The sequence below is a fragment of the Leptosomus discolor genome, chromosome 3 (genome assembly GCF_034619465.1).
Source record: "Leptosomus discolor isolate bLepDis1 chromosome 3, bLepDis1.hap2, whole genome shotgun sequence".
In the NCBI taxonomy this organism is placed as follows: domain Eukaryota; kingdom Metazoa; phylum Chordata; class Aves; order Leptosomiformes; family Leptosomidae; genus Leptosomus; species Leptosomus discolor.
In genome coordinates this window covers 2,087,882-2,113,233 of record NC_141393.1, presented here as the reverse complement: position 1 = coordinate 2,113,233, position 25,352 = coordinate 2,087,882, and the positions used below count along the sequence as shown (strand labels likewise).

General features: G+C 47.7%; 1 protein-coding gene across 1 annotated transcript in view; it reads left to right on the top strand.

Moving 5' to 3' along the window:
• The window catches only part of MDGA2 (MAM domain containing glycosylphosphatidylinositol anchor 2), a 244,782-nt gene that overhangs the window by 4,797 nt on the left and 214,633 nt on the right, over positions 1–25,352 (top strand). The window contains exon 3 of the mRNA XM_086462047.1: positions 24,440–24,614. Coding sequence (XP_086318173.1) covers positions 24,440–24,614 — 175 coding nt within the window. The remainder of the gene's footprint in view (positions 1–24,439; positions 24,615–25,352) is intronic.

Sequence of the window (25,352 nt, the reverse complement as noted above, 5' to 3'; positions counted from 1 at the left end):
CTTTTGTTTTAAATGCTGTAAGAGGTAAGCAGCCCTGCAGCAGGCATTTATCAAATCCCCCCCCAAATTGGTGTTCGCTGTATTCCCCCTCCCCAAGTCAGGAGCGGGCAGAAAACACACCTTAACTAAGGAGAACACGAAGCGGTGAACGTGTGGTGGGAGCCGGTTGACGATACCGTCCGTCCTGCGTCCATCCTTCCTTCCAAGTGGCCTTTCCAGGTGCTGGTGTGGCTGGGACCTCCGCCGTGCAAAACCACCTCAGTCTCCAGAGCTGTTGGTGGGATTGTGGGTTTGGTTCTCGGAGGTTGTATCGTGTTCCCTTCTCCCCCCCCCGCCGCGGCAGCAGCGGCGAGTCACCGAGTCGTGCTGCGGTAACGGCTGCCGGGGGATGCTGGGCACCGAAACGCATCGCGTGCGGTGCCAGGGTTATTGCTGGCTTGACGTCTTCGCAGGGTTTTACCAGGTCGCTTGGATTAAGGAATTGCTGTAGCCTGCTTTATTCCTTTTTTAAGAAAACTAGAAGCCTGGGATGTATGTGCACCCCCAATTTTTTTGCAGTAAACTCAAGTTTTGGCCAACTGCTGTCCTGCGCTGCTCCTTACGCCTCAGTGGCTACTGGATGAGGGACCATGAGGAGTTCTTGCCTGAAAGAAGGACTGCTAGACGTGTTGTGAAGTGCCACAGTAGCAGGACAGGGGCTCACGGAGGGGGACAAGGGTGTTAGCGCCGGGCCAAGCAGGACAAGTGGTGCGCCTCCGCAGGGGTGCCAAGAGCAAGCTGCTTTCTGCACGTGCTGCTCGTTCTCTTGCCTCGTGTCTCTGCTAATGGTTATTGATTTGGCCGTCGGAGGTGCTGGTGTTAAACAGAGGCTGCCAAGGTCCACCCGTGAAGGTGCGTGGTCCCCGCGAGGGAAGAGGTGAATTTTGGGGCTCAGTCTTGACAAACATTGTGCTGGTTCTTTAACGGAGCAGCTGCCTCTGTTCCTGCTCAGTGAGGTGTGGGAGCCGGGCAGCAGCGCTCGAGTAAAAAGGTCATTTAAAATGTAAGGTTAGCGTTAGTAATGAGCTTTATTTAGTGTCCTTAAAGCAAAACTGGAAGTACCTCCTGCAAGCCTTCAGTTTTGGGAATAGCATTTAAGAGCGGGTGCAAATGCTAAAGCAGAAAGTCCTCTCCCTGATTTGCAGGCTGAGTTTAGTAATTGAGTGCCTTAATAGCCGGGGGTTTGGAGCTGCAGTTAATTACACCTACAAAATTAAAGTCTCTTTAAAATCGTGCACTCTAGTTAACAAAGAATTTTATTCTTGTTTTGGGGGCTAATTAGCTGCATTCACCTGCTTTTCTGATTCTGAGCTCACAGTAGGGCCTCCACAGCTATTGAGAGGCAGTTGGAAAGCCAAGTATCTCGTGGTTAGTAGAGGAAAATCTCCTGTGAACGTCCCTCCTCTGGGTCCTCTTAAGGTCCCAGCCAGATGGCGGGCAGGCGTGTGCCAGACCTCGCCGTGGGCTGGAGGAGGGGTCAGCTTGAGAAGCTGAGCCTGGAGGAGGACCAAGCCGAGCCTTCCGTCTGGCTGCGTAGAGGACATCAGGTCTTGTCTGATGTTTGCCAGGTCCTTGCCTCAAAGGAGCCCAGTGACTGCGTGGCCTAGGGAGGTGCCTACGAGTGAGCCTCAGACCGATGCTGTAAACTGCTGTGAGTGGACGTGGTCCTCAGGGGTTCTCCAAAGGCTTCTCTATCTGCTCTGCCACCCCAAGCACCTTTCTTCCTCAGTCCTCACCATCCCATGGACCATCCCTGAGGAGAGGAGACCTTGCTGACGCTCTGTTGCAGCCTCCTGCGCTGCAGGACTGCTGTTACCAGCATAGTTACTCTCTGTTTTTTCCTTTCAACCACATTAAAAGTTCCCCTGGGATATAAAGAGAGAGAAAACAGTCTTTCTCAGAAGGTTACAGTTGTGTCCTTCTCCTTTGTTTTGCAAGGTGGCTCCTGAATATCCAAGTTTTATATCTAGGACATGTTTACACACAAACCTGCCTGTTTGTGCACGTGAATGCCTGCAGTTGAGTGCTGGTAGATCTGAAAACCCTTCCTGGGGAAAAGGGCAGGGCTGAGACCCCGGGAGCACGTGGGCTCTTCTGCGCGAGAGTGCTGTCCGCTTGCCCTGGGGAAGCCCCTGCTGCTTTTGCCACCGGCGTGCTGCTTTACGCTCCCTCCCCACGGGCACGAGGGACGGTCGTAGCAGTGGGGAACCAGACCCGGACTAGGTGGGCACCCACGTTGTCTCTTCCTTCACGGGGTGGAAAAGAGAAGGTGCTGCTGAGGGGGGTTTCTCGCCTAGAGGACCTCTGGTGGCTTTAAAACAAAGCTGGTGGGGCTGGCGTGGGTGTGCGCACCGTGGTGCCAGCCACGCTGCTGCCTGCTCAGCCCTCTCCTGTGTGATTTGAGGCTGTCCGTGGTGGATGTCTGCTGCAGGTAGAAGTCTGGGAGGAGGAATGAATGTTTTTTGGGTGTTTTTTTGTTTTTTTTTTTTAGCTCTTTCATGTCAGGGCTCCTGTGTGCTTTACCAAAGCGCACGTTTATGCCTTTTTTTTTTGTCTTCCCAGGCACTGCTTTTAACTTTTTGATCGATTGATGTAGTTCTGTAACAGGCTGATGACTTTGCATGTGCCTCTCTGTGATCTGCTCCGAGTCGTGCTGGAACGACACTGCTCTGGTGGGGCCTCGCTTTGAAAAATGTGTCGTCAGATTTACTTTTGCTGGCTTCCCCCCAAAACCCCACGGAATTCACCCCACGATTGGTTCCAGGAGATCGGGGAAACTCCCATGTTCGGAGTGGTGGTTGGGCTTTTGGACTGGAAACTGTTTTGAAGCTTTGTTTAAAGATTTGTGGAGGTCCATCAATATCAGGGATGGCTGTGGGGAGGATAATGTAAGGCTACAGTAATGACTGCAAGGGAAGGGAGTTAAACACACTTGCACCCTGTTTTCCCCCAAACTTAGCCTCACTCCTAGTTATCCGGAAGGCTCTGAGCACCCCAACACCTCACTGCGTGTCTGCTGTGGAGTGACTGTGTAGCATTTGATATGTCACTGCTATTCATAATTTGCAGCATTCTTATACACAGCACTCATCGCTTCGTCTATTAAATGTGCCATTAGTTGCCATAGAAACTAATTTTCCTTGATTAAGTTTTTAAAATGCCACGGCCATGATCAGGTGAGGCTAACGGTGGGTGGGCAGATGCAGCCCTTTTTTCATCAATTACTGCTTTCAGGATTTTGCCCAGAGGCTGGGTTGGATTTTTTTTTTTTGAACAAATTTTTGGGGATGAGGGCAACGTGACGAGTCCATCTCTGCCTGTGGCTGGCGGAGCTGAGCCCGTGGTCCGTGTCGGGGTTGGCCGTGTGTCGCACGGGGCGAGGGGCTGCAGCGTCGCCCTTCGGACCAGTCCCTTTTCCAGATGTCAGCCCAGGAGCTGGGTGTTATGTGGCACCTGCCTGTCAGCTCGACAAGAGACCTGTAAGGACGTTCTGAGGCCACTTAGCCCTATGACACAGTTATTTGCTGTTCTATGCAGCTAACGGGTGACGTTTTATTTACACTAGTCAAGCTCTCCTGCACCGGCTGAGGAGGGATGCAGCTTATCCCAACCTTCCTTGGCTGTGCTGGGGGGTCTGGCTGGTGGCAGCCGTGACTGTCACTGTCCCAAGGTGAGGAATGGCGTTTGGACCACGGAGGTCAGAGGAAGCAGCATCTTCTGAAAGAGGAGGGACTGCCTGGGAGTTTGTATTCCTTGGTGTCCACCAAAGGCTGAATGACAAAGACCTTGTTTGTCAGTGTAACCTCACCTACACTGGATTTTGGGTTGTTTTTTTTTTTCCTCTGGGTGTTTTATTCCCATGTCTTTCACCTCCGTGTGCTGTCACGCCTCGGGGTACGTTACCCTGTCACGAGCGGTACGTTTCGAGATGCAGAATGTGCTGAGTGGAGGGAGGGCGATGCCCGACTCCTCGTGCAGTTGCTTCACCGTGGCCGCAGGGTAGCGATGGGGGCAGCCGCAGGAGCACTCTCTGTCCCCACCAGCGTGGCCCAATGCTCTCTGGCAAGTGCTGGCGTCCCCACGTTTGTCCCCCTGCCCTGCCCAAGCTCCAGGAGTCGGGGGAGGCGGCAGCTGCTGCTGACACCCGCAGTCCAGCCGTCCGAGAGTTGTGTGCGCTCTGCTCCCAGCGAGCTCTGGGACTTGGACTATTTTGGGGGTGCAACATGCCCTCAGGAGCTCTGAGGCTTTCTTCTGCACAACCGTAGCTGATTCCACCTCCTCACATCCTCCTGACGCCCTTCTCCTGTGCAGTGCTCTCGGACTATTGTCATTTTATCCCCTTGAAATCAAGGGGCTGAGCTGAGCACTGCCTGCTGGTGGTGCGTGAAGGGAGCGGCGGATAGCTTGGCTCTCCCGGGAAGCAGCGCATGGGAGGATCTGCTGGTGGGAGACCCAAAATTTTCCCTCTGCCTCTGTTTTGCTGTGTTTTCTTTCCGCTCGTAGGAGTGGAGTGCTGTGCTGATGGCCACTCTGTCAACAAGTAGCTACTCCCCTCGCAGCTGAGAGGCTGCCGGGAGGTACCTTCTGCTTCCCCAGCTCCATCCTTGCACACCCTGAGCAGAGCCAGGGGCGCCGCTCCTCTTGGGAGAGGGGGGGGGGGGGCGTGTGGCCCTGGGGACGTGCACCCTGCCTGCTGGGAATTCGGGTGGCGTAAGGGGGTGGTCCAAGCAGCATGGATGTTCTCCCTCGGCTGCGGGGGACCGGCAGGGATGCTGAGCTGTCTCACGCGGCGTGCCAGCTTGGTTGGAGCAGCAAGGTGCCGAGCACCCAGTCTGTCGTACAGAAAAGGGGGTGGTGGCTGGTGGGGGATGTTCTCGGTGTTGGCTCGGTGCTTGGATCCCTAAAGGCGCTTGGGCTGACCTGGGCAAGGCACGTCGGGACGAGCTGGGGTTGGCGGGGCTGTCCCCTTTTGCCGCCTGCGTTGTTGCAGCTGTTGTCCCCAGCGTGTGGATGACGGGGTTTGTATCAGAGAAGGAGGAATTGTTTGATTTTATGTGATATCCAGTGCTGAATGGTACGATGGGCTTGGATAAACAGCGGAAGAAGCAATAGGCAAGACCAGACAGCAGGGATATCATGGTGGGGGGAAAGCCTTGTGTCGCCTTGCATTTAATTTGTTGGGTTTTGGGTTGGGTTTTTTTTTTTTTTGCCTTTCCAAAGCAAGCATGCTGAGCCTAAGAGTGAGGCTTAGGTGGGATGGATGAGGCCCACGTTGAGACGTTGGCCAGCACCTTCCTGTACGATGAGCTGTCTGTGTCCCCCAAACAAACGCAGAGCCTCTTCGGAGAAGCGGAAAGGAGAAAAAACAATCAAATTGGAGAGGAGGATCAACAGAGAGAATATAGGAGCGGGTAAATGGCTAGCACGTTTGTCCTTATCAGGGCAAAACCGTGGTGCTGAGAGAGGCTGAAAGGTCAGTCCAGCCCACTGTGACCCGAGGCAGCAGCAGCTTTTGCTCAGCCCTTCTGAGTTTGCGTTTAGAAGCGACAGCAGGGAAGGAGACAAAAAAGACGGGGTAAGACCATTGCTTTCACTTGCTTATCGGTTTGGTTTTTTCCTGTCTCAAATGAGTGGTAGGAATAACTAAACTTCTAGAATTCAGGCGGGTTTGGGTGGGTCAAAGTTTGGACGGAGTGATGAGCCGCAGTTCTTTGCCCGAAGCAGCGCTGTCGTCCCGGGTGAGAGCGTGTCGCGCTCTCAGTTTGCGGGGGGCTCAGAGTCACGGTGTCTCAGCCCCCAGAAGCCTGGTGCAGCCCCAGGAGTCTCCTGCTCGCTTGTCTTTCGGTGCCGTCCCTCCGTCAGGATGCTGTGGTGTCTGTCATGGGCTTCTTTTCGCAGTGAACGGTTATTTCGCTTGTCAGACAGAGCAAGGGGGGGGGGTCGTCGTGAGCACGGAGCGTGTCCGCGGTCCTCTGCAGACGTGTGAGTTCAGGTGCTGTACTTCAGGAAGAAAACATCAAATAAACTGCTCGTAGCCTCAACAGCAGAAATGGCACGTAAATTTTAATCACACATTTCCTTTAATGCTGAAGGATGATAGAAATACATGCCCTTCGTAGCTAAACGTGAGCTTTATTGAGTCAAAACTTTTATGAAGGGGCTTTTCAGCATAAAATGCAGGCTAATTTAGTCATGAGTCAGGCTGGATTTTGTCAGGTGTTCACTGAACATTTGTAAAGTCTTCCCGTGAACTGAGGAGTGTCATATGAAATCATCATCACTTTCCCTAACAAGAGTACAATTACTGTAAATAAGGACATGCAGAATGCAAGAGGAAAACAGCTGTTCCAGTGTAAGTAACCCCCCTTGCCACAAATCACTCGCTTTGGCCACATCAGCAGTTAATAAGAATTCCTATCAATTAAAATAGAAAACGTAGCATCCACTTTACCTCAAAGGGGCCTTTTATGTTTCACTTGCAGCTGATCAAAGAGAGCGTCACGTGGGGGTTTTGTTTTGTTTTTGTGAAACGTTGCTTTTTTATATTTTAATGGATGGACTGCCAGAAAATAATTCTTTCTTTGCGCACGCTAATAAGGTGAAGGTAGGATTCTGTTCTGAAACGTTAGAGGAGGCTACACTAATTGCAGTGGGTAATTAAGGTGGCATGCATTTTAAATAGTGAAGGTGCTTCTATAACGGGCCACAGCTACGTTGATGGAGATACCTCGCTGCTTGGCGAGGAGCTGCTTGGAGTGGAAGGAGAGCTGGGTGAAGCACCTCAGCTGCTTGTCAGCTCCAAGCACTCGTGGGCTGGGTTTCTGCAATGCTCGGTGATATCCCGATGTACCACGGGGTGTTTGAAAAGTTGCCTTTGTTGCTTCTGGACCAGATTCCTTGATATTGTCAATAAATGTATTTTTGTCTCGATGCTTCTTTGTATTGCCTCGGTGCTAAAGCTTACGTAGCCTCAGCTACGAGGGTGACTGTGGGAACCCTGCAGTAAGAGCTGGAAGAGGTGGTGAAATAACTGAAGGAGGAGGGAGTTGCTGAGACCCAGCCATTCCTGTTGATTATGGCATTGATGGTGAAGGTTATAAGAATTGGGACTTCCCAAAAAGCAATGCAGGGGAAAACATAAACCGCTAAAGAAGCAGTTTCCCCCCAAAACCTGTTTGGGGCCTGAGGTCCTTGCCTCGTAGTGACCAAATGGTGAAGGCTCACAGTTGAGCTGTAATTCATGAAGGGGCTTGGTGGAGTCGTTGTGGTTGGGTGGGAGAAGAGGTACAGCCTCGTCTCCACCCTGCTGTGGAGTGCTGAACTTCTCAGGTCCGTCTGCCCCTCTGGCACACGGGGTCCCCTGCACCCCGAGCTGGGTGCCATGGTCAGTGCCTGCGGGACGGCTGGTGGCCTTCCCCGCTGGGCTCCACCGAGCGCTTTCGTCTTCACAACGACAACGATCTCGTTCCCCCCCTGTAGCTATTCGAATGTGATCCTGTCTTGAATGACGTGGGTGTGATATGGCAGCCCAGCCGTGTGCTGCAGACAGCACGTAGTCCCGCTGAGTGCTTTGTGAATAGGCCGCTGGAAGAAATGTAAAGCCATCCGCCCTGTCGTCTGCAGGAAGCTGGATTGAAAGGCACATGGTTTGCAAGCTGATAAAGGAATTAAACTCCTTGGTTGTTTTATTCTGAATAATTTGATGGGACGTATCTTGCTGATTCTCCTGGTTCCAGGTGGCTGCTGTCTCTCGCGACAAGTGTGTTTGGAGGTTTCTGAAAAGGGCTTGGAACTCGTGGGGGAAAGAGGTCTGCTTAAATCAAGATAGATGCGACATCAGAGCAAGTGAAGTGTGTATTTCAGTCGCTCTCTGTTGAGAACATTGAGCCCAGGCCTGCTAAAGCGTCGGTGATCACCAAAATGAGACTGTAGGAGAATCACGTGGAGTTGGAAATGACATCTGGGTTGGTGATTTTTACCATACCAGTTTCATATGAACCTTTGTGGAAGCTTAAAAGCTGCCAGAAATCCCTTACAAGAAGAGTCCAATGAACCCAGAGCGTCCTTTCCTGTTATTGGAAGGAAACAGCAAAATTTTCTGGTTTACTGAAATACGGACGCTTGTCCTCTGAATGGATTATGTCCTGTCTTCTCCCCTTCCCCTGGATCATCCGCCCAAGCTGTGCTCTGCTGGTTTCTGTGTGTATATTGTCAGGTTTTGTTTTCCTTGTTCTTGATGGCCCTTAAAAGGCAGGACGTTGGCTGAAAGGGTGGAGAAGTGGCTGTGGGATCCTGCAGAATTGGTTGTTTTTCCATGGCTGTGGAACTAGTCTCATAAGCAAAAAAATGAGGTGGGCAGGTTTGGAATGAGATCTGTTGCTGTGAGGCCTTGCTTCACTGCAAAAGAATGTATTTGATGAGTAAAGAGATAATTTAGTAACCCGGGGAAACTGTCACCATATGTAGATCTGCAGTGGCTGAAGCAGAAGTACATTCTGCTAGCTGGTCTGTGAGAAGGTGTCTCCTAAAGAAGCACTTGAAGATGCTTTTTATGAAGCAGAATAGGGAATCATTCCCATTGCTGTGGACATAGCGAGCGATATGTTCTCCTGTATCTGTGAGTAAAGCCTCAGCGCAGCGAGCTCCTCGTATATTTTCCCACAGGAGCAAGGAATGTTCATGACTGGAAGCCACGTTTGCTTTGCCGCCCGTTTGAGTTCTGCTCCAGAAATGATTTAGGTTAGATCCAAAAGTCCAGGCGTATGTTAAGTGCCTCCGAGGAGGCGTGGTGTGACCACAGACTTGACGCTGGTGCCTTCTATGCTTGACTCCAGAGTTTGTCTCTAGAGCAGATGCCCTTCAAGGGGAGATTGAACACCAGGGTGCACTTCCATGACTGGCAGTTCCGTTGCTGAGTGTTTGGAGGCTTGATTGGTCTTCAGAGCCTTTTTCCTATATCCCACTGAATTCAGGGAGCAGAAGGAAGATGGTTCTGCCACACGGTGTGTGGTGAACTCGCTGTCTTGTTTTCCATGTACCTGCGTATGACCTTGAAGACAGTGCTCTCACAGCAGTAGCTTGCTGGCACCTGAGGACCAGGAGCTATACCCTAAGGCAAGCTCTTGAGATTGTTGCTCTTGCATTTTAAGGAAAGAAATGCTGCTCGCAAAACCTCGTCCATCTGGGGTGTCTGATGGTTTGAATAAATTGAGTTGTTTTCTGGTACGACCGTTAAAACGACCCCTCTGCGATCCTTCTGTGGGGCTTTGTTCTCTGTGCCGTGGCTCTCGTAGATTAAGCTATATCGTAGGCTGAGCTCTCCTTCAGCCCCTGGCAGCTGGAGGTGGCTGTTTCGGGAAGTACGGGGTTTATTCTTGCTGCCATCCACCCGAGCGCTTGTATCCGGACGCTCTGCAGAGCGCGAGCGAGCTTACCGGGCTGCAAGGAGCCTGATGCCTTTTGCTGAAGGATGCTCTGGAATTGAGGCTTATTCCCAAGTGGGGCTGAAGAGCTCTCATTGTGTTAGTTAGTTATTGTGTTCGGCTTCCCCCTCCACCCCCCACCCCCCCCCCAGCTTTTGGAGTTGACTTAGGCACACGTGGGGTTGTTTTTTGGTTTGGTTGGTTTTTTGGTTTGATTTTTTTTTTGATACTGTTTTGTGTGTTAGGAAAGGCGACAAATCTCAACCTGAAGAGAAGTTGGGACTTTAAATAAGCTGAACTATTTAATCTGTGTATAAATGTTTGCCTTGCTGGGCAAAAGCAATTAAAAAGAAGACTCAACTGTCGCTGTCCTGATCCATTTGGTCTGCGCCGGGGCTTTGCTCTGGTGCTGTACGGCGGGGTGCGCAGCACCGCTGCTGAATAAAGCGCAAGGGAGCGAAGGGATGCTGCTGCTCGAGCGAGTGTGGCGGCACTGGTTGGCTCGGAGGTAGCTAAAAAGCACAAGGAGCTTTAAAATCCCTTTCTAGGGTGCAACAGCATCTTCCATCAGAACAAGCAGGAACAACTTCTGTGTGGTTATTTTTTTTTTCCTGTGTTATTTTTTTTCTATGTGGGCTGTTCTTCTTCTTCCTAACAGTATGTGCACTAAACAGTATTTCGAGATTATTCTTATTAGTGGGTTTTTTTGCAGAAAAATCTTTCTGCGCCGGGTGACTCTTTGCTCCTTAGTTTGGAGTGGTTTGACTTTCTACCTCTGCTTGAAAGGTATAACCTTGGTATAGTCTTGATAGGTCCTTATAAATAATTACAGCAATATTATAGGCTGAATCCTCTTACTCTTGCAGATTTCATGATCCAGGAGATAAAAATAACAAGTGAGATTTTTTTTTTTCCCCTCCCTGTATGTCTATCAATCAAAATGATAAAGATATTTATGACTTGCACGTTTTAATGGTGTAATTAGATATAATTACATGTTCAAATGATTACACATATGAACACTAATTACATAATTGAAGACAATTATGCTAACTAGGTAAATACATAATTAACTAAAAATCTCTTGTAAAATCAAGGAAAATTGCACAACAGCCAAAGTAAGTAAAATCACAATAAAAAAAAATAAATAACCCTTTCGGCCTGAAAACTCCAAGAGCCAGCCAGCCGTGGGTAGTTGGAGAAGACCTGGCCATTTAACTTCTGCTGGGCTGAAGCTTAGGTCAGCTGCCTCTTCTGTTTCGTAGCCTCCTTGTCAAAAGGAAGGTGAACATTAAAGCAAAAAACCGCTGTAGTTGTCTTGGTCCCGGTCTCTGGCAGTGATTTTCTGACCTCTGCAGGCTGGATTTTGGCGGTTCATTGGGGTGTGGGCTTTGTTGGGGTGGGGAGGGAATTGCTTTGTCTTTATAATCGTGGGTTCTTACTCTAGAAGGAAGGGAAGGCTTAAAGCTAGGTAGATTTTTTTGTCTGTTTTAACGCAACTTCAGCGTGCCAAGGACAGGCTCGCGGTGGCAGCGCTGCGGGATGGAGGCTCATCGACGCCTCGTCGCCAGCCCCTGCAGTGCACTTTCCCCTGGCACACCAGCCTGCCTTGCACACCCTTTCCCACTGCAAAAGTTGGTTAAGGCTCGTACATAAAACCGTGGTGACAGGCCCAGAGCCTCGGGGAACTCCCCGGCGCAGAACTGTGCCTGGGGGGGGATCGTTACTGTGACTCTGGCCGTGCTGAATTAGTGGTGGTAGCCCCTCTTCCCTGTGCTATCAACTTTGCCAGTTTTAAATATTCCCTGATTTGAAGCTATCTTCATGTCCCTTTGGAAATCATCTCAGTTTGTTGTTGCTTAATATTGTGCCATTGTCTCCAATATCCCTTAGTTTTTGCTCCACAAGTCCTTAATCCTGTCCCTTAGTCCTGTCCTGTCCTTTTATTTCTAGTTGCAAGCTGAACCAGGTTCTTTCTTTTTTTCTCTCTTTCTTAATGACTATTTGCAGTTCTCTTGGTATGTGGGAACTGTTCCCAGATCCCTTTCCTTGGCACTCGTGGGAGTCATTTAAAGGTACGCCAGGAAAGCTCGACAAGACATGAATGATGCTATTTGTGACTACTGGATTTTTTCATAAGTTTTCTTCTTGTGGGGTTCTGAATTGGAAATAAGCTAAAAACTCAAAGTCAGTAGGATTCAAACATGTGCTCAATTTCTTTTTCCTGAACAAAAGTCTTGCCAGAACCCTTCTGAACTGTGCCAGGTACAGGGCAGAAGAGACTCAGGCCTTTTCCAGCGTATTTTAATATTGTTTTAGACTTTTTCACTGTCTGAAGGAGATGCTGCAAATTCTTTATCCTCTGAAACAAAGGGGAAAAAAGTGTACGTAGAAGCAAAACCGTGGCAACAGAGGTGTGGTTTTGGTGTCTGTCGCTGGCACGTTCAAGCAGAAACCTGGGAACTTCTGTCCTGACTGAGCCCAGATGTCCCTTTTTCCTGTCTCCTGTCCGGCACCTGGAGTGCGTAGGTGGGATATGCTCAATCTTGCAGCCTCTGGGTGACTGATGTTTTGGAATTGCATGTTCAAAAGGTGGTTTCTGACTGTGCTAATTGGGGACGGAGAGATTTAATTCTCGTGAATGAGTATCCTCCCTTTTGGAATTGGTTTAGAGCCCTGGGCTTCATGGCGTCACGTTGGTTAATAATTTGTGACTCTTAGTTACACAGCACAGTTATATGTTGTATTTTGAACCAAAAGAAAAAGTGTTCTTTCAAAAAAACCCCCAGACAAACCTTGCTGTTTGATCCTTTCAGTCAATGCCTCTGATTTCTTACGTTACAAGGAATCGTGGGCTTGATGCAGTATCTGTGGCTTGTGCTCAGCAGCTGCTGATCTTTTCTGGCCTTAAGTTCTGTTGATAGCATTTCATACCAAGCTGCCTTCTCAGCTGAGCTGCCAACTCTCTCTTGTCAAGATTTCTTCTCTTTTCCCTTTTCCTGCCGCTACCCCCCCCCCCTTCCCAGTTCTCCCACCTTTCAAGCAAAAGAAAATGTCATCTCCTTTCTTCGTCATCGCAGCTAAAACAAGTTAAATCTGAGGATCTCGCTCTCATTTTTAGCTCAATGAGATTGTACGGTGTAATTCAGCATGTATGAGCCTTGGTTCCTGTGGAAGGAAGATAAAGCACAGCTAATGTTACTGGATCACTGAGATTTAGGGTTTAATTCAGAAAGATGTCTGGAAACAAGGCCAGTGTGCATCTTCAGTCTCGGAGGGATGCAGCACGGGGTGTGCTGTGGGAAATGCTGATAAGGTCTAGTGCGAACGTCAAGGCAGAGCCCGGTGGTCATCAGCTTTCAATACTTCGAAGGGATTTTTCTCAGAGTCTCTTCGTGCACCGAGCCTGCCATCAGCGGTGTTTGAAGTACGGCATGATTTTTCCGGATTACGTTTTTATGAAGTTTTTAGAATGGGAACTAGTTTAAGTAAACAGCCTGATATTGCATCGCAGGAAATCAATAACCTCGGTGCTATTTGCAGAAGACAATGTAGTGGAAAAAGAGCCGTTTAAACCCAGCGTTTTATGATGTTCAGTTAAGTGGATTTAATTTCTTCCAGCAGAGGTGGGCCCGAAACGTGCCTGGGTTACTGTCGGAGTGCACGGTGCAGGTCTGCTGCCTCTGCAGACTTGAGCTTTGGAGGAGGGAAGGCAGAGCTTTGCACGCTCCCGCGGGAGCAAAGAATTAGGGATCCACAAAACTTTGCCTTCAGGACCTTAGTACCAGTACACACGTGTTCTGGTAACAAAGTTGGGTTTTTAGAAGGAAAAACAAGTGCGTCTTTCTTTCTGTCGACGCCTCATCCGTGCTGAAAGTCTGTAGGTCGCTGCCTCGTGGCGTTCGCCGCCTGCACAGGGACGGCGTTGGGTTGCAATTCTATTTTTTGCCGCCCGTGCTGGCGTCAGCGCCTGCTGCGTTTGTTTTCTGATTTACAGATGCGTTTACTTTGACACTTGTCAGTCGGTTTAAAGGCCGCGTGTCTGCCCAGAAATCTCTCCCCTAACGATTGTTGCAGGAAGGAGTCAAGATTTGTGTGACTGAAAAACCGGGAGAGAAAACTTTTTCTTCTGTCTCTGTCAGCTTACTTGTTGTAAGTCTCTGACAGCATTTTGGGTGTACTCTGTAAAGCTGTTTGTCTGGAATACTCTGTTTCTCCCAGGGGTCTTGCAGGGGAGTGAAATGAGGAGAGATGGAGAGAATGAGAAAGAGAAGTAATACCTGAAAGGCAAAAAGCATCAGTTTTAAACTGCCTGCATTTCAGGGTGGCTTTGTCACTTTGAAACGCAATTCTATTATGAAGAGTGACTTTAAAGTAGAAGAAATCCTGTTTAGCAGCCACTTTTTCCTCTCTCTGTTTAGACTCCAGTCTTCTGAGTCTAATGACAGGAACACATTTTTATGCTATTTTTGCTCTTTTGGGAGACAAGTAGTTCTGGGAGCTGATGGCTTCTGGTTTCCCACTGCTGCTTGTGCTGTGGTTGAACAGCAGCTCCTCAGACCTCCATCCTCCTGTAACACCCTCCCACATCCCCAGCCCCAAACTGGATGGAGGCATCACCTCTGGGCGCCAGGAGGTGGGGATGGTGCCACTCTGGGGCTGGCTGTGTGCCCCTGCTGATTTTGGGTGGAACTGGGCTCTGTAAAGTGGTGCAGGGAAGACCAGCAGCCAGGTAAGGCACTTTGTTTGGGCTAGAAAGGGTTATTTAGGGTAAAGTTGGGTTTTTAGGTCTTCGGACACTGTGAGGACGGTGCATTGGTTGCTGTTGTGCAGAAGTGCTGGGTGGCGGAAATCCAGTATGAGGCAACGGTTTGGGCTGTGGAGCTGGTTCCTGTGGTGAGCCCAAGGAGGAGATTTCACATCCCTGCATCTGTGCTGAAATCTCCAGTGCTCCCAGCAAAAGTCCTTCAGCACTGCTGGCTTTTATTTAGTGAAGTGTCTGGGAGAGAAGGTGTTTTGCATCAACATCTTAGGCTGAGCAAATGGAAAGTGGTTTCTAATCCATTTTATTACTGCCTTTTATGTTCAAAATTGATCTGCTATCGAATTTCGGCCCCTCATGTATGTTTAAGAGATGTTGATTGCTTTTCCCCGATTTTTCTTTTGATACTGCGAATTTGCTGAGCTAATCACTTGCACTTTTGAGCGTGTTTCTGTTACTTTAATGGGTACCGTGGCATTTCTCTATACCCTTGACAGTTGTTCTAACATCTTCCTGGAGTTATAACCCTCAGAGTGGGACTGCCGCCTCAGACTTTATTCCAAGGGCGATTGTAGAAGCTTCAGGTAGAGACAATGTAAAACTCCTAATCTATCTGTTTAATTTCTCCTTCATACAACCAAAAAAAATCTCTCAACTTTTTGGTTCACCGGTAGTGAGAGCGGTGGTGGGACTAGCATGGAGCACACGGCTAGCTGTGGTGCCACCTGCCCGTCCCCAGTCCTTCTTAGCAGTTGGAGCTTCTGAGAAGTGCACAGAATGGTGCCCTTTCCCAGAGGTCACCTTTGGAGAGCGTCACTGGAGAGGCCTCATCCACGGGCCCAGTTCTCTTCTTGGCGACTCTTCCAGTGACTGGTCTCCAGGTTATCAGCTCTCTTACTGGAGCAGTGCTCTTGTGTCTCGTGTGAGTTTGATTGTACCAGCCTTTCCTTTTGAAAACGGCAAGATTTTAGCTCACTTGCTGTACCTGTCTGGCAACAATAGCAGCTTAGATCTGTCACTGGGGGAAGAAAAAGCGCGATCGTTTAGGTTGGCCCACAAGGCAAGGCAGAGTCTAGCTGTGAGTTTCAGAGTACTCTGGTGGTCTCATCACCGAGCGTAGTTCTGGGCTGATGGCGGTAGCTACAGCTTACAAAATGTCTTGTTTTTATTTGCCTTCAAACCATTTAAGGGCTATAATGAATGACTTGCCACGCGTTTAAGTTACGAGGATGTGTTTGTGCCTCTGGTGGTTTGACGTGGTGTACCAACGTTGGAAGGCCACCATAAAAATGAATAACTAGGAACTCAAGCGGTGCTATGTCTGCTTCAGTCTGCCTGTAGGTTATGGTCTTTATTAGGAAGGTGAAAAGTTGTGTTTCTTTTTGCAGCAGATGAATACTGCTGAATTAAAAAAAAAAAAAAAAAAAAGCTGAGACAATAATAAAAATGCAACATTGCAGACGTCTGGATCATTTCATGAAGCTCCTTGAATCATTTAGTTGGTGGGCAGTAAATAATTTCCCATCAGGAAGGCATAACCACGCAAGGCCCTTGTTAGTCCTGCAGCTATTGACCATTTTAAAATGATACTGACCTCGGTAGAAACAGGGCTCTGTGAAATTTGTTGAACTCAGACCTTCCCAGTTAATGCTAGAGAAGGTATTTTCGTGCCATGCAGAATGGAAAAAAACCCTCCCTCCCTCAGTGGGATATTTATAGTAAAACGTATATTGATTATTCAGTATAAAAGTGCTCATTTTTTAAAGCAGTGAAACATCTTAAAGTCACAAGGAAAAACATTATAGTCAAATTAGGATAAATTGCTGCAATTAATCATTTAGCAGGTTACTCGGAGTTTTGAGAAAGTGTCTGGGGAAACATCTACACGTACTACCTTTTCGTAAAGAAACACAGACTGATTCAACTAAGCAAGATGCTGTAAGAAGGATCTAAAGGAAGGTTGTTTTACAAATTTATCTAATGATTGCGATATTATTTTCTTCAGGATCCACTCATTAATTTCCTCTGAAATTGTTCAGTGATCACGTGAAATGTCTTCGCTTCTATCCAGTTAATCTTGAGGGTTTTCAGCCTTCAAGTGCAAGAAATCCTTCCTCTGCACTTTCAAAGCTGAATTCTTAATTCTTAGCAGTCAGATGTCTTAGACCTGTGTAGTGTCTAATTTTCAAGAGTTTTGATGACAGCATGTACAAGTCTGGGTGGAACAACCTAGACACGAGCCTTTTAAATTTAAGAAGAGTGAAATAACCTTTACTGCCTTGAAATCGTAGCACTGGAGGAATTACATTTTAAAATCTAGTTTTCATTAAGGAAAACCTCTCCGAAAGTCAGATGGACAAACAACCTGGAAGACCAAACCCCAAAAATCCCGATATTCTTTGTCTGGGGCATGTCCTTACCTAAAGCACATCCTTTCCATACCTTACTCCACCATACTGGTCTGGACTAGCCCATCCCCGTGGTGACACATCTGAGATGGACTCCGCTCCATCGGCTCATGGGCGCTGAGCTGTGGCGTAGCAAAGCTCCGCAAGTGCCTTTGCAGCATTTATGGTGAATAAATCGATGCCAACGCTGAAGGGAAATTTGTGGCAAGTGTAGAACTTGGATTTGTTGCCAGCTTTGGTCTTTTTTTTGGGGGTGACTATTCTGTTCCTTCACGTCTGGGAGATTCCAGTTAGGGCTAATAGGAACTAAAACAAATTGGGACTGCCGAAGAAGTGTGTATATATCCCATTGCTACATATTAGCCTGTTTTCTGTTTTCGGACTTAAAAGTGGAATTCAAGCCTGCTGTTTTCTTTAGTGGCAGTGTGCCATTGGCCGTTTCCCTGCCGCATATGACAGGCAAGTTGCTTGGCTTGAGGTGATGGGGGGGGATATGACGATGTTTCACATCGTTGCTATGAAAGTTTCCCGGTGCGAGGAGGAGGTGGAGTTGCTGTGCTGTTGGGAGGAGCTTCGTTTTGCTCGGTGTACCCGCGAGATGTGGTGTGTGTGTGCACAGGGCGGCGGTTCACACAAAACTCCTGCCTTTGGGATGCTGAGTTACACCGGCGGGGCTTGGGGAGCTCTTGGGGAGCTCTTGAGTAAGTTGGGTTTAGGTATAAATCATCTGTCTTGGAGAAGTGCAGAAAGTTCAGAGATGAAGGAATAGTCAGCTTAGATATAGTTTTTCCTCACATTATCAGATGTCGAGGTCTCCATTTAACTCTTCACCCTTTCATTTATTGCAACTTACTGTTGTGGAGTCACAAGACTACGGTCTTCATCTGTAGGCTTCAGCCACGGCATTGCTATGACTGGTGTGGCTTTGGCTAAAGTGAGCTATGAACAAAGCACTGAAGTTCTTCTAATAGGACTTGATTGCTTGTAACTTTGTGGTTTAAATGCTGATTTCCTCTGTAATTAATAACCACAATTTTTCTTCTGTTGGAGAATAAAAGGAAGTCTCTTTTTCCTATGTGTTATAGCAATCAAGCTGGAAAATAGCAATTTCTCTGCGATCTCTGGCACTGAATCAGAACTGGTCATGTCCTGCATGTTAACAGTTACTGTCACAGACTGCTTTTAGTTAGATGAGTAAAAAACTGTGCTTTTGCGTGCCAGCCTACTGAGGCAGGAGCATGTGTGCAAATAGAGGCACAGGAGTTGTTCCGTAAAGGCGACGGCGTCGGTCGCGTGCCTGGCCTGGGGACAGCGCTCAGTTTGTGGAGTTTGAGCAGTCCAGGTATGGAGCAATGAAACCCAGTTTTCCGAGGTGATTGCTACTTGGCTACTGCAAGCTTGAAGAAATATGTTTGGGAAACAAAGAGTCTCCAGTTCTGCGTTTGTTTTCACACTGATAACCGCTTTCTACCCCTGTCCAAGATAGAGGGTCATCATTTTTCACAGCAAGCAGGGCTTCTTAATATTCCATGTAAGAATCACAGGGTGGTTTGGGTTCATGGGACCTAAAAGCTCATCCAGTTCCAACCCTCAGCCACGGGCAGGGACACCTCCCACCAGACCAGGTTGCTCCCAGCCCCATCCAGCCTGGCCTTGAGCACTGCCAGGGAGGGGGCAGCCACAGCCTCTCTGGGCAGCCTGTGCCAGGGCCTCACCGCCCTCACGGTGAAGAATTTCTTCCTAATAACTAAACCTACGCTCTTTCAGTTCAAAGTCACTGCCCCTTGTCCTATCACTACATGCCTTTGTAAAAAGTCCCTCTCTGTTGTGTTGAACGATGAAGAGTACTTTTACCTGAAGCCCTTTTCAAGCCAAATATTTCCGACATTACCATATGAAATAAATAGGAAGAGAACTTTTCCTACCGCTGTTGCCTATGGATAGCCTGTAGCAATATGTATTCCAACAGCAAGAGACGTTTTGTACCCTCCTTCTCATCGGGCGTGCTGCATCATGCTGCCTCTGGTTTGCTGAAAATCAACACACAACATCCCCCTCCCATTTTGTTTAGTTACGGGGGGTAGCTAGTCCCTAATTCAGACATGTGAATGCTTTCCTTTCGTGTATGATGAGGATGACCTGGTGAACACGTGGGAGATTTCCTAGAGGAAATGTGTCCTCCCAAAAATGCAAGGTGGTGTTTTAGGTCAGTGCTGTGTCTTGTGGGCGTGGTGCAGGAATAGCTGTGAGTTGGTTTAGGTGACCAAGGGAAGGGTATTTAGAAACCCTTGGAGGTCTCAGTTTGATTTGACTATGCCCTGAGTCATCCAAAGGCCCTGCAGAAGTGTTTGCCTGGACACACGTGAGAGGGCACCCAGTCAGACAAGGAGCTCTTGGATTTGCCCAGCGATGGTCTTTGTGCTGAGATGTTGAGCAGTTCTGTGCAGAAACCTTCGAGTTGAACAACTTGCTCTCCACCGTGAACCCATGCCCGTGAAAGCGTCCTACAAAATCCATCCCTGCCGGTCCTGCGGTGGTGGCTTGTATCTGCCCTGACGTCCCTTGGCTCTGCGACGTGCTTGCAGGAAGGGACGGGGAAGCTTGATGAAAAAAAAAGTCTATTTTGGGTCAAAGCACGTTCCACTTGTCTCATGGCGTATGAATGGTCTCTGCTGGTGTCAGGCAATGAATGATCCGATGCGCTTTCCTGGATTTTTTCTTTATTTCTTTCTCTTTTTTTTTTTTTTTTTTTTTTTTTAAGTTTTCTTTTGGTTGTTTGAGGGTTTTTTGGGGGTTTTTGGGTTGTTTTTTGTTTTTTGTTTTTTTTTTTGGCTTGTTGTCTAGCAGAGCATCATATAGAAATCTCTGCAGGGCTGTGGCTAGTCCCCAAGCTGTCCCATTTCAAATGAGCTTGGCTGTACCTCACAGGGCACTGAGGTCTGCAGTGCGGTTGTATCCCCACTGTAGAGGAGGAGGAGGTCGGGGGAGATGCATGCGCTCAAAGCCGCTCCAGATATTTTCCTAGAAGGAGCAGAAGTCGCTTTCTCTTTCCTGGCCCAAAAAGGGTGTTTTGTGCCATATGTCCTCAGTGTTTATCACGAAGGCAGCAAGTGCTTGCCTTCAGTAGCTTCTGCCCCAGCTATTACTTTTCTGAGAACAAAAATAATCTCATGGAAAAATAAATTAAAGGGATTATTTTGCTGGTGTTTTTGGAGGAGGAGGGGTGGTGGGTGTGTTTAAGATGGCTTTTTCCAAAGGCTCTGCTGTCTTTAGTCGTGAAGAATGTTCCAGCACACCCCAGTGAAGTTGTGCAAAGAGCTCTTTTATGGCTGTTTGCATGCAAAGGAGGACTTTAATCTGAGGCAGGGATTTGGGGATTATAACGGCGATCAGGAGGTTGTCCTCATCCTTGTTTTCTTAGCGATGTCAGAGGGCAGCGACTGCAATCAGTGGCAGCGAGATGCGGTCCCAACCCCCAGTGTGGGCACTGCCTGTGTTTTAAGGAATGTATTTACTTGCAGTCGCTGCGTTAGGCAGATGTCAGTGTTGGGGTGTAAGAAAAAGATTGTCAGAACCCCATTTTCCATCAGCTATGTCCATGGAAGAAAGAAAAGATTCCATTGCAAAACGGTTGGGTTTTTTGTGTTTGGGTTTTTGGGAGGGGGGGTGGGAGATGATGGTTGTTGGTGGTTATTGTTTTGGACCAAGCAAAATTTTTTTGTATTCAGAGTAAAGATATTTTAATATTTATGGACTTTGACCAAGACAGTATTTAACCCAGATATATTTCATTTTTATGATATCAAAATTAAATATTTTTCTTCCTCTGCTGCTTTCTTTTTGGGCATGAGAAGCTTGTTGAAGCTGAGAAAAGTTAGGCAAGGTATTTCCAGAGATTTCTTTTTCAGTCTGCATTTTTAGTCTAAAAATGTAAAGTCTCTGACTCCTACTGATGTTGCAGGAAAGCTCACTGAGGAAACGGGAGCTGCAGGGTGAAATGTGACTGTGTGTCTCAGGGCATCTGCTTGAGGCAATAAAATGCTGTCAAAGATACTGACGGTTAGAGAACTTGTGGGCATGTACAGATCTGACAAGTACGTAGGTCATGAAATGGCTAAATGGGTCATAAGGTATTAATTTTTGAGTTGAATAATTTTTAATTGAATTGTTCATAAAGCATTTGTTACTTCTGCGTGTTTAGTAAGGAAAAAAAAAGGAAAGAAAAAAGAAAAGCTTATATAAGTAAAGACAGCTTTTATAAATAAAGACCATAATCATATGGCAGAGCAATGACAGTACATGGGTTGGATTCTTAAATGTCTGTCAGAGTAACAGTGAGTACTTTGGAAAATTGCACCCTCAGAAGCCAGCGAGCGTGTATCTGCTCAATGGATTAACATTTATTAGTCCCATTTGTGTACGCCGTGATGTGCGGACGAAACTTTTTAATTAAAAACTTTGCATGACAACCAAGAGTGGCTTTGCCTTCTCGGTGGAGCAGTATTTACTTCCCACGTTACCCACGCCGTCTGAGCAGATGCGCAGAGCACGCGGTGCCGCTTCTGCGCTAGGAACGGGGAGGTTTCAAGCAGAGGAGCAGATTATGGACAGCAAACGCTGATAAAATGCATCTGGGTGAGCAACTGTTTTGTGCCAAGTTGTTTGAAAACACTGGAGTGTCTGAACAAGGTGGATACGCAGTCTTAATGCTTTGGTGGTTGTTTTAAAGCTACTAATCTAGAGGCTTTCTGAATCCCCTGCCATGAAGAAGTGTGGATGCTGCTGTGAGATTTGAGGCTGCTACGTGCCACGGTGTCCCCCTTTGCCACCACTGCCCACCTTGAAAATGGGGTAATAGCAGTGTTGAGCAGCGGTGAGGGCTTGGACGCTAGAGCTGTGAGATGCTCCATGTCCAGGGTGGATTTGGTGGTCTCAGTCTCTTGGAAGTCGTCACCCCGAAGCATGGACTGGAGCTTGCAGTGGGGGAAGGCACCAAGGACCTTTCCGAAGAGGTTTTCAGCCTCAGGTGTCTGGCTTTCCTGTGCCAAATTTTTTTGATTCTTGCATTAGCGTAGTGTTCAAGAGTCATCTTTCTTCATAGTGGCTTCAGTAAATTATAATGCAGTATTGATCAGCATGTTTGTGTGTGTGTGTTGAGTTAAAGCTAAGGCAAATAATGAACTGAAGTTAAGTCACACCGGTGACGTTCCTGGAGAATGTCTTTGAAGAGAGAATCTAGTTGACAGTATTCCTTTTATTCTTCAGGGACTACACTATGAAAGTAGTTAATTTGTTAAAATGGCTCCTCTTTCCTCTAAAACATACATGTACATGTATTTCTTTCAAAGCTGAAGAGTCTACTTTTGTCGGCAGCCGAACAGCATCCTGTTAAAATTCCTTATAATAACGAAGAGAGGATGGATACATCAGTGTTAAGATGTGGTGGAGGGGGAAAGCTTTTGCCTCATAAAGAACATAAAACTCTGACAGTATCTGAATAAACTTTGCTATATTTTTTTTGTGTAAGTTATTTAACATCGCCAGTAACACAGATGCTGGTAATACTTAGAACTCATTATTTACCTTCTGTGTCCCTCTGATGGGGCACACTGCCTTCCCCTGGAAACTTTTTGTGGGAGAGGAAGGGGAGGAAGAGAGAAGTCATGCTATTAATTTTCTTCCAGTTAAGAGTCAAGCAGAGCTGTTTGCACAATTCTGATAACATAACTGGGAATAAAACACGCAAGAGATCAGTGAACATCTTAAATACCGTTTTAAAATACGCCTCAAGCATTTGGAATGTGTATGATGAAATTGTATTCTGCAGCATGGAGAAGCTGAGCGTGCGTTCCAAAATTATCCTGCAGCACATTGATATGGATGATTTAAAAAGCCCCGGAGCCAAGAGTTTAGAATAGAAGTACAGACAGATTGAGGCTGGTAAATATAGCAGTGCTAATAGTGTCTCTCTCACATGCAGACCCAATGTTGTAGATGTGGGGTTTGGCATATTTGCTTTCTCCCAGCAGAACCGTGTGAGAGTTACGCAGGTCACCTGGCAAGAGGGCAAAGCCGGTCGGGCTCCTGAATTTAACAAGCCAGAAGGAGATGAAGATGTTTTTGAAGGGTTGTTTGCTGTCAGGTCAGCCTCTGAAGCCCACGCCTGCTCTTGTTTCAAGGGGAGGAGAATTTACGTGGGCTACAGCCGATGATGAGTTTTTCAGTTGGGAGCCTTTTGTAGAAGCTCCCTCCTGCCCAGGAGAAGTTCCCAGTGAGAGGGAGGCTGACCCCTGCCCACCTTGTGCTCTTGTGCAGGTTACTGGGATCCGGACCCCAGTTCTAGGTGAGAACTGGGCATGGTGGAGCTCGACTGTTTCTGTGCCCTGGCGGAATGATCTCCCTCCAGCCAAGGCAACCCTTAGGGCCACCTTGGTGCCCACCAAGGGCCAGCCAGCTCAGCCGTGGGACCTTCCTCCACGTGGGAGAGGGCTGGAAGCACAGCGTGTCCAGCTCAGGCTTGGCTGGGCACGGAGACAGGTGTGTGCTGCCTGAGCTGCCAAGGCTGCAGCACCTCGTCCAGACCAGACCAGTACCGGCTCAAGGTTGCTCATCCCAACGGATCAGTGTCTAAATGCTGTTCTTTAAATCATGGCTTCACTGACTACTTTTGGACGGTCTTTGGCAACCGTAGCCTGGGAACTGATAGCCAAATATTTATTGTCTTGTGTCAATCTCACGTTTATCAATGACTAGGGGATTTTTTGACTTTGTCCTGGCATAGAATTAGTGGATGGGGTTGAGAAGAGACAGCTCCATGACGCTTCAGAAGAGACATAAATGCCTCTTTGTTCAAGTGTCCCGCTTGTGGCTTCTACAGACAAGACAAACCTACCATTTAAAAAAGCAGTTTTGGTCTGGAACTGAGCATTGCTTGGCCTGGTCATTGAATTAATGTCAACTGAAAGAGGAGGAGGAGGTACCTGGGGAGCCTCTGGAGGTCTGGATCATTTTATGAGGTAGCTTAGTCCACTGAGTCACACAGGCAGGACTCGGGGCATCGAGCATGGGTGTTAGCAACGTGCATATCCACCTCAGTGCAGCTGTTGGTTGCAGTGGGCTGTTACTGGCATTTTTGTGGTTTTGCAATTAGAAAGTTCCTTTTAAAAAAGTCTTCACTTTTGGAAAATCATTACCGGAGTAAAGGAACCTGTAACTGCCATAAATGACATGAAAAGTATCAAACCACTTATTTGAAGAAATAGATGTCAGTAGTTTGTTGCAGTTTCAAGCAACTGATCGTTTGACTCCTTAAAACTGGAGTTTATTGCTGCTAAAAGAGAATCCATTGGTCGTTTTGAAGATGCTTTCCAGTGTGTCCTCATCAGCTGTGAATATGGTTTCAATGAAAACTGTCCACGTTCGGCATACGAGTACGGCCACCTTTTCTGGTGAGCTCCGCTTGTTGCTCTTCATGGGGAATTCTTACGCAGCCGTTCCAGCTGTGTGTCGCTGCTGGTGGCTTGAGTTGTTCTCCATATCTCTGCTGGTGGCATTTATTTGTTTTTATGGGCTGTTTCCATCAAAAATAGTTAACTGTTTCTAAGAGAGGGTGCTAACTGCCAGAGTACTCTTCAGGGGCTCTTGGGTGAAGTGTTTTGCTGTAAGCGTGAGCTATTCAGTTTTCTGGAGAAGTTCCCCGAGTCCTCCAACATAAAATCCTGGTCGCCGCACACGTGGTTCTTGGTTTGGTGGAGAGGTCTGTGCTCTGCTCACTTTTAAAGTAACAATCTTTTTTGGTGCTTGCTCAGATCAGGTGGACCAAAACAGCAGGAAGTGCCTCTGACCGATTCCAAGATTCGAGTGTCTTCAATGAGACCCTGAGGATATCCAACATCCAGCGACACCAAGGAGGACGCTACTACTGCAAGGCTGAGAACGGCTTGGGTTCGCCAGCCATAAAGTCCATCAGAGTGGACGTGTACTGTAAGTAAACTGCTTGGGAAGTTCTTACTATGCTTTTTATTAACTTCTTAGAGTATCTGGTGGTACGAAGAAGCGACCAGCTCTTTGTGAAGTCCAGTTTTAAACAGTAGTTCGGGGCAGATTCTGCAGTTTTGGGGAGTATTTCTGGTGAGAAGATTTGAGGTCGCTCCCAGCGAAGTCAGGTGGGGCTGCTCGCAGATGGAAATATCTTTAAACAAAATCGCGATGCTTAGGTAAGGAAGATGAAGCTCAGGGACAACTCGGCCTGCTTAGATATCGGAGGAAGATTTGTCTGTAGCTTGCGTAGGGTGAAGATCTAGCACGTGGCACAGCCCTTAATCTCTTGTGGTTTTGGCTGCGCTTGCCCTCGAAACTGATATGGGAGCAAGTGCAGGGGGTTTTTGCTCTTTTGCTTTAATTTCTACTGAAAGATGTTGCGTTTCTTTTTTAAATGGCAATCTCTTCATGTTCCTGTGATATACACAGTTTTAAAAGCTGCACTTGAAATCCTGGGCAGTGAAACCTATGAAGTGTTGAGATGGCAATGCAACTGGTCTCCAGAGCTGACAGGAAAAGAGGAAACAATTGAAAACGTCCCAATAAATGCACAAAATGGAATTAAAAAAGGAAAAAAGTTAAAAGAAATCCCAGCCTGACTTGCACAGATTGCAGTGTCAGTGAGTGGGTAGTCAGGCGAAGCACGGCGCTCGCTTGTGATCAGGTAGTTTGTTGCTGTAG